The sequence below is a fragment of the Narcine bancroftii genome, chromosome 6 (assembly GCF_036971445.1).
Source record: "Narcine bancroftii isolate sNarBan1 chromosome 6, sNarBan1.hap1, whole genome shotgun sequence".
NCBI lineage: Eukaryota > Metazoa > Chordata > Chondrichthyes > Torpediniformes > Narcinidae > Narcine > Narcine bancroftii.
The window spans coordinates 145,409,515-145,424,051 of record NC_091474.1 but is presented as its reverse complement, the minus strand read 5'-3'; the positions used below and the strand labels follow the sequence as shown (position 1 = coordinate 145,424,051).

The 14,537-nt window shown below is 40.2% G+C and overlaps 1 protein-coding gene across 2 annotated transcripts in view; it reads right to left on the bottom strand.

Moving 5' to 3' along the window:
• asap2a (ArfGAP with SH3 domain, ankyrin repeat and PH domain 2a) overlaps positions 1–14,537 on the bottom strand; it is a 218,325-nt gene that overhangs the window by 54,119 nt on the left and 149,669 nt on the right. For both annotated transcript variants that reach the window (XM_069886255.1, XM_069886254.1), the window contains exon 14: positions 1,832–1,998. In XM_069886255.1, coding sequence (XP_069742356.1) covers positions 1,832–1,998 — 167 coding nt within the window. The remainder of the gene's footprint in view (positions 1–1,831; positions 1,999–14,537) is intronic.

Below are 14,537 nucleotides of genomic sequence, written 5' to 3'. Positions count from 1 at the left end.
ATTAATATGAACCTGAAAAAGAGATTAAAAATGTGGAATAATTACATAGACCCTAAAATGCTGCCTCCCTAAATTTACAGCTAAGAAAACAAGAGAGTATAATATCTGAGTATAATATTTGCTTATTCTTTTGTCATTATGAGAGCTAAATATTCATTGCACTAAAATACATGTGACATGGTTAGTGTAGTGGTTATCACAACATTGTTGCACCACCAGCGACTGGGATTTGAATCTGGCACGGTCAGGAATGTGCATATTCTCCCTATGTCTATGTCGGATTCCTCTAGGTGCTTCAGTTTCTTCCTACCCTTCAGAACATATGGGATTGTAGGTCATTTGGGTGGCACAGGGTTGTGAGCCGGAAGGCCATGTAACCATGCTGTATGTCTAAATTTAAATTTAAATAATTATATTAACCAGTAAAAAATGTTGAGAATACACTACTTTCTTATTGATGTAGCAGCAAATCTGACAAAAAGGCATTCAAACATGGAGAAGTACAGCATAGATGCTGTGCTGTATATCAATCTAACTCTTCCCTGCCTCAGTCCATAACCCTCTATTTTCCCTACATCCATGTGCCTCTCTAAAGCCCCTTTCACACTTGCAAGTGATCCCACGAATTAACCACCAATTGGCCTTTAAAGTGCCAAATATGAAAGCAAAATCAGCTCAACGTTGGCGTCAGATGACGTCATCTCACACCAGGGATTGCCAGCCTCGACCCCTAGTACAATCCAGACACTGGCATTGCAATCAAGCAAGTGTAAAATGGGTTATTGCATTGTGGGATTGAAATGTCCCAAGTTTTAGCGTGAGTGCAGAAATGTGAAGGAAGAAAAGATTAAAATTAAGGTATAAATTTTGCTGTGGGGAAAGTCGCAGCGTAGGGGGGGAGAGAGAGAGAGAGAGAGAGAAATAAATAGAAATAGATAGCAATAGTGGACAATTTTTAAACAGCATGAGAAAATTGGTAGCATTACAGCACACAATTTATAAATACCGTGGGAAAAAGTAGAGAAACCCCCTCCATAAATGCTCTGTGGCTGCAGCCAGGCCACACAGCCCTTTCTCTGCTGCATGGAATTTTGGGAGGGCAGGTTTACCATCACTTTTTCCCCACAATATGTATCAATTGTATAAAATTGTGCTACCAACTTTCCCACACTATATAAATTATGTGTTATAGCTCAACAAACTTTCCCACCTGTTCAAAAATTGTCCACTATTGCTATTTATTGCTAGAAATTTCCCACGGTCCCTTATAAAGGTTTATATAGGTCAGCACAACAACAACAGGGGTTGAAGGGCTCATTCTGGGCTGTACATAAAGCTTAATTATGTTATAATTAGGCATGATTAATTTTGTTCAAATATAAGATCATAACACATTGATCAGGATTTAGGACAGGACCACCATCGCTCAATGCATCATGACGTCACCGGTAGAAGGTAGTACAGTCCTAACCCCAGGGATGGCTTCTTGCAAATGTGAAAACGTTCACTGTCTCAGTGAAGAGTGGTGAAGTGTGAAAAGCCAAACCCCCTTTCCTATCCCAGCACACTGAATGGTCAATTTAGTGGGATGCAAGTTTGAAAGGGGCTTTTGAGTCTTAAAATGCCTCCATAGTAACAGCCTCTATGGCCACTCTTGGCAATATATTCCAGACACCCAATACTTACTTTAAAAAAATACTACTGTGAAGTGTTCCCCAACTTTGCTCCACTGATCTTAAACACATGTCCCTTGGTATTGGCCTTTGTAACTCTGAAAATATTTGTTGGCAAATGATCATGACAATCTGTTTAATGAGCAAATTCAAGTTACCCGGTGCTCTGCAGTCACAGCACACATCATTTCCAGTCATCCGTTGCACCTCTACAATAATTGCTTTTGTCAACTCCTGGACAATGTTATTTTCTCCTGTATTATGGTCTCCTTTGAAGGCATTGTTCAAAGCCTCTTCTTTACTGTTCTGCAAAACGGACATCCAACTACAAAATAAAAAGCAACATGCAAGACATGAAACAGAAAAAACTCATGCTTCCAAGGAAAACTGCTATCCAAAGAACATAAAATAGCATCTTTGATCATGTTTATTATTTCTTTACAACTCTTTAATATTTACCATTTTAGTTGGATATAATGGAAGTTACATCAAGTATTCCTGGGCCATTACTGACTTTATCAAAACAGCTTGGACGAGTGTGTCCCCACCCAATCTATCAGGATTTTCAACAACCAGAAGCCCTGGATGAACAATGAAATCCAGAACCTGCTAAGAGCTGGATCACAGGCATTTATGTCCAGAGATCCAGAATACTACACAAGGAGCAGGTGCGACCTACAAAAAGCCATCTCCCTGGTGAAGTGGAAATTCCAGACGAGAATGAAAACAATGAAGGATGTCCAACAGCTGTGACTGGGCCTAAATGACGCAACCTGCTACAAAACTAAATCTGGTGTAGTAGGAGAGAGCAAAGCTTCAATCCAATATGAACTCAATGTCTTTCATGCCCGATTTGACCATCAGTACAAGGAAGAACAATGGCATACCCCCATGTCTCTTTCTCGAAACTTTATTTATTAATTTTAACATATGAAGAAAGTAAGTAATTCACGTACAGAAAAAATACAAAATAAAGTAATACAAGTACAAAGTAACATAGTTAATACAATACTAATCGCGGCATCTCCCCCTAACAACTAAAAACTAAGACTAAAAAAAAACGATTTTTAACCCCTAAACCCCCCCCTCCCCCATGATAAAGAGTGAAGAATTAATACTATCAGCATAATTTTTTAAAAATAAAAAATATATATCTTTAAAAAAAGATCGATATTTATAAAAAAACAAAAAAAATTAAGTATTAATTATTAATCCAAAAAAAATTTATTATATAAGAATATATATGAAAAAACAAAAACAAAAAGAACTTAAACGAAAAAAAACAACTAATAAAAAAAGCTAAAAAAAAGAAAAAAGAAAACATATATAGAAAAAATATATAATAAAAAAATTTTAAAGAAAAAAATGATTAATTCAAACTTATTTAAATTGTATATAATCAATAAATGGGGTCGACTTTAACTCATAAAAAGACATCTTATCTTGTATAGAAAATGATATTCTTTCCATAACCAAATAAAACTTCATCTCTGAATACCACCTATCTAAAGACAATACATTTCTATTCTTCCAAGTAATCGCTATACATTTCTTGGCCACTGCCAGCGCTAAGTAAATAAAAGAGATCTGGTAATTATCTAATTCTAAATCAATCAACGGTTGCATATTCCCTATTAAAAATATATCAGGGTCTAATACAATATGAAGATTATATAGATTATTAAATACAGATTGAATACCTTTCCAAAATTGTTGTAACCGATCACACAACCAAACAGCATGTAAAAAAAGTACCAGAAACCTGATCTCAACGAAAACAAAGATCTGACTTACTAAAACCAAATTTTTTTAATTTTTCGGGTGTTAAATATAATTGATGTATAAAACTATAATTAATCATCGCCAATCTAGCATTAATCAATTTTCGAACACTATTATGGCAGATTTCAGACCAATCTTCTTCAGTTATTGTTAAACTTAAATCTTTTTCCCATTTCATTTTATCTTTATCCCAATCTGTTTTACTTTCACTTTCCAACAAAATACGATAAAACCTGATATATAACCCTTTTTTGGAAATGAGAGCACATATTTCTCAAAATCAGTTTCAGATAGTAAATTCATTTGACAACCGCATACCTGTTTTACAAAAGATCTTAACTGATAATACCCAAATATAGAATAACCACTTATATCAAATCTCTTTTGCAATTCTACAAAAGAACAAAAATGACCTTCTAAAAAACAGTCAGATAAATTATGTATTCCTTTCTCCTCCCATTGTTTCAAAATAGTATTAGATACTGTGAAAGGAATAAGTTGATTATTATATAATGGTAATCTTCCCGACCACTTATTTTTCAATCCCATTTTATGTAATTTACTTGTCCATAAATTCATTAAATGTTTCAATATTGGTACATCATAAGTTTGTAACAAATTTTTATTCCATTGAAATAAAAATTCATTCGAAAATTTTTCAGAAATAACTGCCAATTCTATCTGTGCCCAACTAGGCGTATCTTGTGCGCTAAGAAATCTAAATTGAGCTGCTTCATAATAAAATTGAAAGTTAGGTAGCCGTAACCCTCCAAATTGAAAATCCCACATCAATTTTTTCAACGCCACCCTAGGAAATTTTCCTCTCCACAAAAAATCCCTAATTACTTTATATAAATCCTTAAAAAATCTTTTTTGTAAACAACAAGGAATTGATTGAAATAAATATTGTATACGAGGAAAAATATTCATTTTTATAGTATTAATTCTTCCTAATAAACACAAAGGTAAATTTTTCACCCCCATGTCTCTTGATGATCTTTCAGTATCTGAAGATGAAGAGCCTTCAAGAGAGTGAATTCAAGGAAAGCATCCAGTCCAGACAGAGTACCTGACCCTGTGTTGAGGAACATGCCAATGTATTCATGGATATCTTCAACATCTCACTTGGTACCCACCTTTTTCAAACAGGCATCAACTGTACCTATGCCCAAGAAGAACGTGGTAACCTGCCTAAATGTCTACCACCCTATGGCACTCACATGCACAGTGATTAAGTGTTTTGAGAGGCTAGTATTGAGGCACATCAGCCGCAGTCTGAGTGGTGACATGGATCAGTTCCAATTTGCCTACCGCAGCAACAGGTCTATGGCAGATACCATCTCACTGGCTCCACACAAAGCTCTGGAACAAATGGACACAAAGGTACATACATCAGGATGCTCTTTCATCAATTACCGTTCGATATTCAACACCATCATCCCCTCAAAATTGATCAGCAAACTCCAAGATCTAGGCCACAGTTCTTCTTTTCTTTCTTTGGCTTGGCTTCGCGGACGAAGATTTATGGAGGGGTATGTCCACGTCTGCTGCAGGCTCGTTGGTGACTGACAAGTCCGATGCGGGACAAGCAGGCACGTTTGGAAGGGAAACTTTATTGGTTGGGGTTGGGTGTTGGGTTTTTCCTCCTTTGTCTTTTGTCAGTGAGGTGGGCTCTGTGGTCTTCTTCAAAGGAGGTTGCTGCCCGCCGAACTGTGAGGCTCCAAGATGCACGGTTGGAGGCGATATCAGCCCACTGGCGGTGGTCAATGTGGCAGGCACCAAGAGATTTCTTTAAGCAGTCCTTGTACCTCTTCTTTGGTGCACCTCTGTCTCGGTGGCCAGTGGAGAGCTCGCCATAGAACACGATCTTGGGAAGGCGATGGTCCTCCATTCTGGAGACGTGACCCACCCAGCGTAGTTGGGTCTTCAGCAGTGTGGATTCGATGCTTGCGGACTCTGCCAGCTCGAGTACTTCAATGTTGGTGATGAAGTCATTCCAATAAATGTTGAGGATGGAGCGGAGACAGTGCTGATGGAAGCGTTCTAGGAGCCGTAGGTGATGCCGGTGGAGGACCCATGATTCAGAGCCGAACAGGAGCGTGGGTATGACAACGGCTCTGTACACGCTGATCTTTGTGTGTTTCTTCAGGTGGTTGTTTTTCCAGACTCTTTTGTGTAGTCTTCCAAAGGCGCTATTTGCCTTGGCGAGTCTGTTGTCCATCTCATTGTCGATCCTTGCATCAGATGAAATGGTGCAGCCGAGGTAGGTAAACTGGTTGACCGTTTTGAGTTCTGTGTGCCCGATGGAGATGTGGGGGGGCTGGTAGTCATGGTGGGGAGCTGGCTGATAGAGGACCTCAGTTTTCTTCAGGCTGACTTCCAGGCCAAACATTTTGGCAGTTTCCGCAAAACAGGATGTCATGCGCTGGAGAGCTTGCTCTGAATGGGCAACTAAAGCAGCATCATCTGCAAAGAGTAGTTCACGGACAAGTAGCTCTTGTGTCTTGGTGTGAGCTTGCAGGCGCCTCAGATTGAAGAAACTGCCATCCGTGCGGTACCGGTTGTAAACAGCGTCTTCATTGTTGAGGCTTCATGGCTTGTTTCAGCATCATGCTGAAGAAGATAGTAAAGAGGGTTGGTGCGAGGACGCAGCCTTGCTTCACGCCATTGTTAATGGAGAAGGATTTGGAGAACTCATTGCTGTATCTGACCTGACCTTGTTGGTTTTCGTGCAGTTGGATAACCATGTTGAGGAACTTGGGGGGGCATCCGAGGTGCTCTAGTATTTGCCAAAGCCCTTTCTTGCTCACGGTGTCAAAGGCTTTGGTGAGGTCAACAAAGTTGATGTAGAGTCCTTTGTTTTGTTCTCTGCACTTTTCTTGGAGCTGTCTGAGGGCAAAGACCATGTCAGTAGTTCCTCTGTTTGCGCGAAAGCCACACTGTGATTCTGGGAGGACATTTTCGGCGACACTAGGTATTAGTCTATTAAGGAGAATCCTAGCGAAGATTTTGCCTGCAATGGAGAGCAGCGTGATTCCCCTGTAGTTTGAGCAGTCTGATTTCTCGCCTTTGTTTTTGTACAGGGTGATGATGATGGCATCACGAAGGTCCTGAGGCAGCTTTCCTTGGTCCCAGCAGAGCATGAAAAACTCATGCAGTTTGGTATGCAGAGCTTTTCCGCCAGCCTTCAAGACCTCTGGGGGGGGGGGGGGGGTGGGGGGGTGGAATTCCATCCATACCAGCTGCTTTGCCACTTTTCAGTTGTTCAATTGCCTTATATGTCTCTTCCCGGGTAAGGACCTCATCCAGCTCTAGCCTCAAGGGTTGTTGAGGGAGCTGGAGCAGGGCGGATTCTTGGACTAAGCGGTTGGCACTGAAAAGGGATCGGAAGTGCTCTGACCATCGATTGAGGATGGAGATCTTGTCACTGAGGAGTACCCACTGAACAATTGGATCCTGGATTTCTTTACATCCAGACCACAATCAGTGAGGATTGGTAAGAACAGCTCCCCCACAATCTCCATCAGTACCAGAGCACCAAAGAACTCTGTTCTTAAGTATCCTGCTCTACTTGCTATGTGTGGCTCAGTACAACAATAGCATCGTCTATAAATTTGTGACAATATCATGGCAGTGAGTTTGAAAAAGGGCAGCGAATCAGTATACAGGAGGGAGAATGAAAAGTTAGCTGAATGGTGTACTAACACAAACCTTGCACTCAATGTCAGAAAACCCAAAGAGCTGATTGTGGACTTTAGGAACGGAAAACAGAGGTAATCATTAGGGAATCATAGATGGAGAAGGTGAACAAATATAAATTCCTGGGAGTCACCTTTTCTAGACCAAACACACAAATCCCATCGTGAAGAAAGCACGTCAGTTGCAATTTTTCCTCAGGAGTTTGAAGAAGTTCAACATGTCATCAGAAACCTTAGCAAACTTCTACAGATGCGCAGTGGAAAGTGTGTTGACCAGCTGCATCATGGCCTAGTATAGGGGATCCAACAGCTCTGAGCAGAAAGCGTTGCAAAAGGTAGTGGACACAGCCCAATACATCACAAGCAAAACTCTCCCACCATTGAGAAAATCTACATGGAACTATCCAATTGAAGAGTAGCAGCAATCATCAAGGATCCACACCAGCCAGGACATGCACTGTTCTTGATGCTGCCGTTAAGGAGAGGTGCCACCAGGTTCAGGAACAGTTGCTCCCCCTCCACCATCAGGCAACTAAACATCAAACTCAATCAGAGATTCACTTAGGGACTCTTACTTTCCACATTATTTATTATTGAATATATATTTTCTGTATTGCAGTTTGTTTACATTTCTTTGCTTATTTTTCAGTTTTTTGGAGTAGTTTTTTTATATACCGCTAATTAGAAATTCTGCCTAGCCAGCAGGAAATAAAATCACAGGGTTGTATGTGTTGGCATGCATGTCCTCTCACAATAAATCCGAACTTTGAACTTAAACTTATTCTCTAGTATTTTAAATACATTGCGTAGTTTTGTTTCATAAAACAAATATTCCTAAACATTGTTAATGAAATCAAAGGAAATAGTAATAAGTTGGAAGAGTCTCATTACATTAATTCTATACACACATAGAAAAGGGTGTGCAAAATCATTGAGCACCCTTTCCACGGTCTACACAGCATCTTTCAGCTGCTCCCTTTGGGAAAGAGATTTTGGAGTATCAGAGCCAGCACCACCAGGCTGAGAAATAGTTTCTTCCCATAGGCAGTGAGAATGCTGAATGACCCAAGGAACTGCTCACACTAACCATTTGAGACTCTTATATTCATGAAACAATATTTATTTACCTGTATAGATGAAATGCTTGTCCTGTGAATGCATTGTTTGTCTGTAAATGTGCGATGTCTGGGTGTCTGTTTACATGTTTTGTACAGAGGACCAGAGAACGCTGTTTCATCGGGTTGTACTTGTACAATCAGATAATAAACTTGACTTAACATATGATAAGAATTAATAAGCCCAAAAGTTGTGTAACAATAGAATATAAATATGTAAATTTAATATGACCCATTTGTTAAAAAGAAAATTGTATCAATACAGTAAATGAACAAAATATTGAAGAAAATATAGAACATCCATGTTGCAATATTTTTATTAACAATATCTGAATATTTGTTCCTCAGTGGCCCCCTCTAATTTGGAGAGAGTAGACACAGACTGGAAAATCGCTTTGATGAGAACATCAGCTGTCTGCCACATTAGCAGGGATCACCCATTTAAAATTCCCTAGCCCATTCCCTTGCTGACCTGTCCATGCACTACCAAGCTGAGACCACCCACAAATTGGAGGAACAACATCTCCTATTTGATCTAGTCACTCTCCAGTCAGATGGCATTAACATCAACTTCTCTGGCTTCCTTTCGACACCGCACACCTCCCCACCCCCACCCCATTTTCCCTCTTATGCTTTTTTTAATATAAACACAGAAATTCCATTATATTTCCATAAGGAAGACCCATCATTAAGCTGGTTTTAGTAATTTACATGGAAACGAACTTTCTGAGTCAGTGTGTCCTTTTACACAGCAAACTGGCATTCTACAAGCAAAAGAGGTGGGACGTGTAACTCAACAGCGTCGGCTTCTAATGTCATGTATTACATGTGTAATATTCACAGATCTAAATTTGTTCACTCACCCTGCTCTGCAGCCACACAATACCGCATTTAACGGCATGTTAGACCAATTTTTTTCCATCCAAAAAATAGCTCAAAAATATTTCCCCGGTCTTGTATGCAAGGTTGAAATTAGGATGATAATGGTGAGTAACGTTGATAGTAACGCTGTCAGTCCCTGCTCTGGTCATTGTTGTGTTGAGAATGAGTCAGGTTTGTGAGAGGCGAGTGTGGACACAAGATTTGCAGTCAAAAGTTACACATATTAACGCACATCAATAGAAGGGCAAGGGAAAATCATAGTGGGACTAAAACACATGCACAAATCATAAGAATGTGGGAAAATACGTGCACAATTTAATAAAACATGCACAATTTATAAAAGAACATGGGAAAATGTGCACAATTTAGTAAAACATACGCACAATATATAGAAGAGCATGGGAAAATCTACTGTATTGATCTAGGCAGTGGATTTTAAACATTTTTCATTCTACTCATGAACCGCCTTATGTAATCTCTAACTAATCACTGCTATCTATCGTTGCCGGACGTAGGGGGGAGCAGGGCAGCGGGCTTCAGACTTAAAACTGAGGACAAACCCACAGACCAGCATGCTCACAGCACAAGGTGACTAGAGACATCTGGGGATCAATGCAGGGCCTGGTCTTTTATCACAATGCCACTCCTTACCACTAATCTCCTCTCCCTTATTATCTGAAGGTCTGTCAATAACTGAGCATTCACACCCTCCTTCTGTAGCGTTCCAGATTCAGTACCCTTTTGTACATACTTTTCATCTTATTCATGAATGAATAGTCCTATTTTGAAAGGCCAACAGTCACCCCACTTCTGTCCTGTCAAAACGATGAATTATGTTTTTATGAATTAAATCATTTCTAATTCTCCTCCCAGTAATATATCAGTGTATTAACAAAACAGTGAGTCTAGTGGAGGATGCATCACTATTTCACCACCAGCTCATTTCAGACTTCTGTATTTATGGGAGCATCCATAGACATCTGAGATGGATTAAACCCCAAGTGCCTGCCGAGTGAACTACTCATTGTCAGCCAGATCGACTCTTCTTTTTACCTTTGCTGGCAGTCATAACGTCAAATCAGTGACGTATTGGGAATGAAACCTTGCCGGGTTGGTGCTGGACCCAGCCACACTTTGTGATTGCCCTCACTCCTCTCCATGCTGCCTGTAGCCCCACTCCCCATTCCATCTCAATGCTTTTTAGACAGCAGATGTTCCATTAAAAAGGAGCAAATGTCCCAAAACAAAAGGGCTGTGTAAAAAGCATATCTGTCTCCTTTCCCCCAGCTGTGCTTCCACAGACCCTAAAACACGCCCCCCCACCTTTCCTCTCTCCTATGTTCCATCCATATCCAATTTTATCTCCTCCCTCTGTCCATTCTTCCCTTGTCCCCAACCTTTTAATTCAGACACCTGCCTGCTTTTTACTCACACCTTGAAGAGCTAAGGCCCAAAGTGTTAGTTATGTATCTTTACCTCCCATAGACGCTGAGATCCTCCATCATTTCTGTGTTTTAAGGACATACATGGTTAAAAAGTGGGGCACCGAGGAGTGTTGTAGAAGAGGTATCTGGGAAATCAGACACATAATTCCCTGAAAGTAATATCATAGATAGATGGGATCATAAAAAGAGATTTTTGCACATTGGCCTTCAAGGTTAGTGCAATGCTGTTTCCGTGCCAGGAACGTGACTAGTGTTTGAAACCTGCACTGACTGTAAGGAGTTTGAACTTTCTTTCCGTGTTGAATGGGTTTTTCCTGGGGGGCTCCGGTTTCCTCCCACCTTTCAAAATGTACCAGGGTTGTAGATAAATTGGGTGTAAATGGGCAGCACAGGGTCGACAGAGTGGCCTGAGAGCTCAGCCATAAAGGCGGTCAGCATTGGCTGCTCAGAGCCAGCGGTCAAGCAGGACAGAAGGCTATACCCAAGGTGCAGAGCTGTGTAGGAGGAGCAGGCCATCGGGCTGGTAGTGCTGAGCGCCAGAAGTTTTCAGGTGCTCCATCAGCTCATCGGCTGGCCCTCAGGCACATCCTGGCAGCACAGCACTGTCCACCACCTACCCCCATCTAACTCCTGATGCAGTAGCAGGGGTGCAGTGCTGCTGAGCCCAGAGTTTATGGAGCACCATACCAGATTGTAGTGACGACTCAAGCAACCGGTGGAAGAGAAACAGGCGGCGGCTGGCTCAATGTGATAGCAATGGTTGTCTTCCTTACCCATAATTCCCTATGTAGCTACAATCGCTCTGCCAGTGCCAGAATGATTCCAGGTGCATGGGGAATTATGGGTAAGGAAGACAACCATTGACTTCACATTGACCCAACCGCCGCTTGCGCCCCACTGGGGGGGGGGGGGGGGGGGGGGGGGTGGGGACGACGACAACAGGAGCTGGAGGAGCACCCCTCTGAAAATTGAGAATTTATTATGGGATATTAATGTTACTTGCGTGTAATGTCATCTGCTGAAAAAAAGTGCCAGTTTTTGGAGGATGCAGGTTTTTGGAATTCTGGATAAAAAGTTAGTCACCTGTACTGAGTTACAGTGAAAGGTTAAACAGGTAAGACCCTTATTCCCTGGACCATAGAAGAATGAGGTGAGATTTGTTAGAGGTATACAAAGTTATGAAGGGTATAGAAAGAGAAAATGCAAGTAGGCATTTTCCACCGTGGTTCGGTGAGATACATACCAGAGGACATGGTTAAGGGTGAAGGTTGGGGGGGGAGAAGGTTTGGGGGAGCATTATGGGGAATTTCTCCACACAGAGAGTTATGGGAATTTGGAATGATCTGCCAGCAGAAGTGGTGAATGCAGGCTCAATTTTAACATTTAAATGAAAATATGGACAGATACAACCTTGGTTTGCAGGTATTATTACAGCCTTGTTTCCAAAACATGGACAGAATTCCAAAAGGAGAGAAAGTGATTGCTGTCTTGATGTCAAAAGCATCAGATCTAATGTGCCATTAAGAGATCCCAGTAAAGTTGAAATCAATGGAAATTTGATGGACAAAATGACTGTGCTTCTCATCCATGATTAAAGTCTGGAAGAGTTTATCAGAGTAATGATGAAGACCCAATTACATTTAACTGCTCATCTATGGCCTTTCCTCCATTGTAAGATCAGAGATGGAGTGCATTTCAATAATAGCTGCAGATATCTCAGATTCATTTATAGCAACTTGATAAATAGTATGGACTTTGCTGGGGAATGCCAATTATTCTGAATTGAACCGACATTTAATTATTCAGATGGAAATTAGTTCAGGATGTCCATGGACATGCTGACAAACATGACAGTCTCAAACTTGTTAAAAGATTCACAGATCTAAATTTGTTCACTCACCCTGCACTGCAGTCACAGCTCTGGGTGACTCCTGGATCCTAAGCCAAGTTAGATCTGGCACGGGTTCAGAGACTCTACTAACTTCAATGAGCATTGTCGAGCTGTGGCTTGATCAAGCTCCAACTATATTTGACTATGGTCATTTCCTCCATCATAATATCAGAGGAGAGAATATTAACTATGAGTGCTCAGTTTCGTTCATAGCTCCCCTGTTAATGGTCCAGATTTTAATGCAAATGTTAGTAATTCTGAATGGAAAGGAAAGGTAGACACTGATTTATATTTTTCTTTCACTTCAATTTAATATTCTTCAATAATTTATGTTTTGGGTATTTTTAGTCAATTTTTAAAGAAGATTTCACATTATATACCTCATTGGGGCGGCACAGTGCTATTACAGCACTTGTCTGTAAGGAGTTTGCACATTCTCCACATGTCTGCATAGGTTTCCTCGAGGAGCTCCGGTTTCTTCCCACTTTTCAAAACATACAGGGGATGGAGGTTAATTGGGGTATTTGGCCAGCACAATTCGTGGCCAGAGGGCCTGTTACCATGTTGTTTGTCTAAACTAGAAAAAAAGTTTAACAGATTTAAAGTGCATGGATATCACAATAAATGACAGACAGCAAAGAGATTGACATTTTGCCAGCAAAGGTTTCACGATTATTTTAGTGATGCAGTTTCCTCCTCGAGCCAATGGAGACCCTGCTAATATTCAAACAATGCTACTGCAGTAAAAGTGTTAAGGAAAGCTTATCAAAGTCTAGATCTGGTAGGGAGATTATGAACAGCAATTCCACAGACAATTGCACCAGCCCCATAAGATTTACTCCAATGAATTTAATGATTTTCTGGCTATACTGAGAAAGATGAGCATCCTCATGAACTGATATACAGCAAATAACATTTGCTGCAGACAAGTTTCACATAATGATCTTCCAAATGCAGCTACTCTTTTACATTCTTTGGAATCGCTATTGACAAATCCCCTATCCTGAACATTTTGGGGTCATAACTAATCATAAACTATGCCAGCCACATTATTTCAGAGTTGAAGTTGTGCATCTTGATCCAAGTGACTCACCTCATTGCTCCCCAAAGCCATTCCAAAGTACAAGTACCCAACTACAAAGTGCAAATCGAAAGCATAACTGCATATTATCAATTTGCCTGAATTAATCAGATCTGAGAACATTGATTGGTACCTGACCACTTCTTAGACCCATGACACATTGTAGTTGCAATGTGCTCTAGCTACAAGACACATTGCAAAAAAATCACCAAGGCATTTTGACAGCACCTCCCAAATTCATGATCTCTGATGTCTCAAAGAACAGGATCAGATGTGCAGAAACATGACTACTTATCACAAACTAACCCAACATGGAAATAAGTAGTCAATCCTTCATGATCAATGAGAAAAAGACTTGGAACATTAATTCCAACATACTGTTGAAATACTTCATTAAATACTGTTGGAATTCTTTACCAAGTGCACTCAGCAGTTCAAGAAACCAACTACTGCCTTTTTCTCATCGATAATTATGCATCAGCAGGACTTGTCAGTCATGCACATATCCCACGAATATTTTTAAGAAGTCTCACAATCTCAACAAGTTTATAACAGAATTCCTGTTAATAAGATCGCTGCTTTCACCACAATAATTTAATTTACATTTGTTATAGCTTTCACAGCAATTTAGCAATGCACAAACATAATTAAATATTAGCTTAATTAACAACACAATATTGTTCAAATATGTCTCACTGTATTTTAACTCAGATGCAATGTTACCCAAAACCCAAATTCTTGGTTATCAAATATACACAAGTGCATTCTTTCTTTAACATTCTGTTCAGGAGTTGGAGAAGAGAGTTACATAAAGTCCTCATTATTCAAGAAGGATCGGGAAAAATATATAGATCTCTCTTAAGTCATTGAAAGATGACATAAAGGGCTGCAATGACATTCAACAATAGCACCTTTATTTTGCTAGTCAAAATAAACATTTGCTGTTGAATTAATGCAGTGCCACATGGAA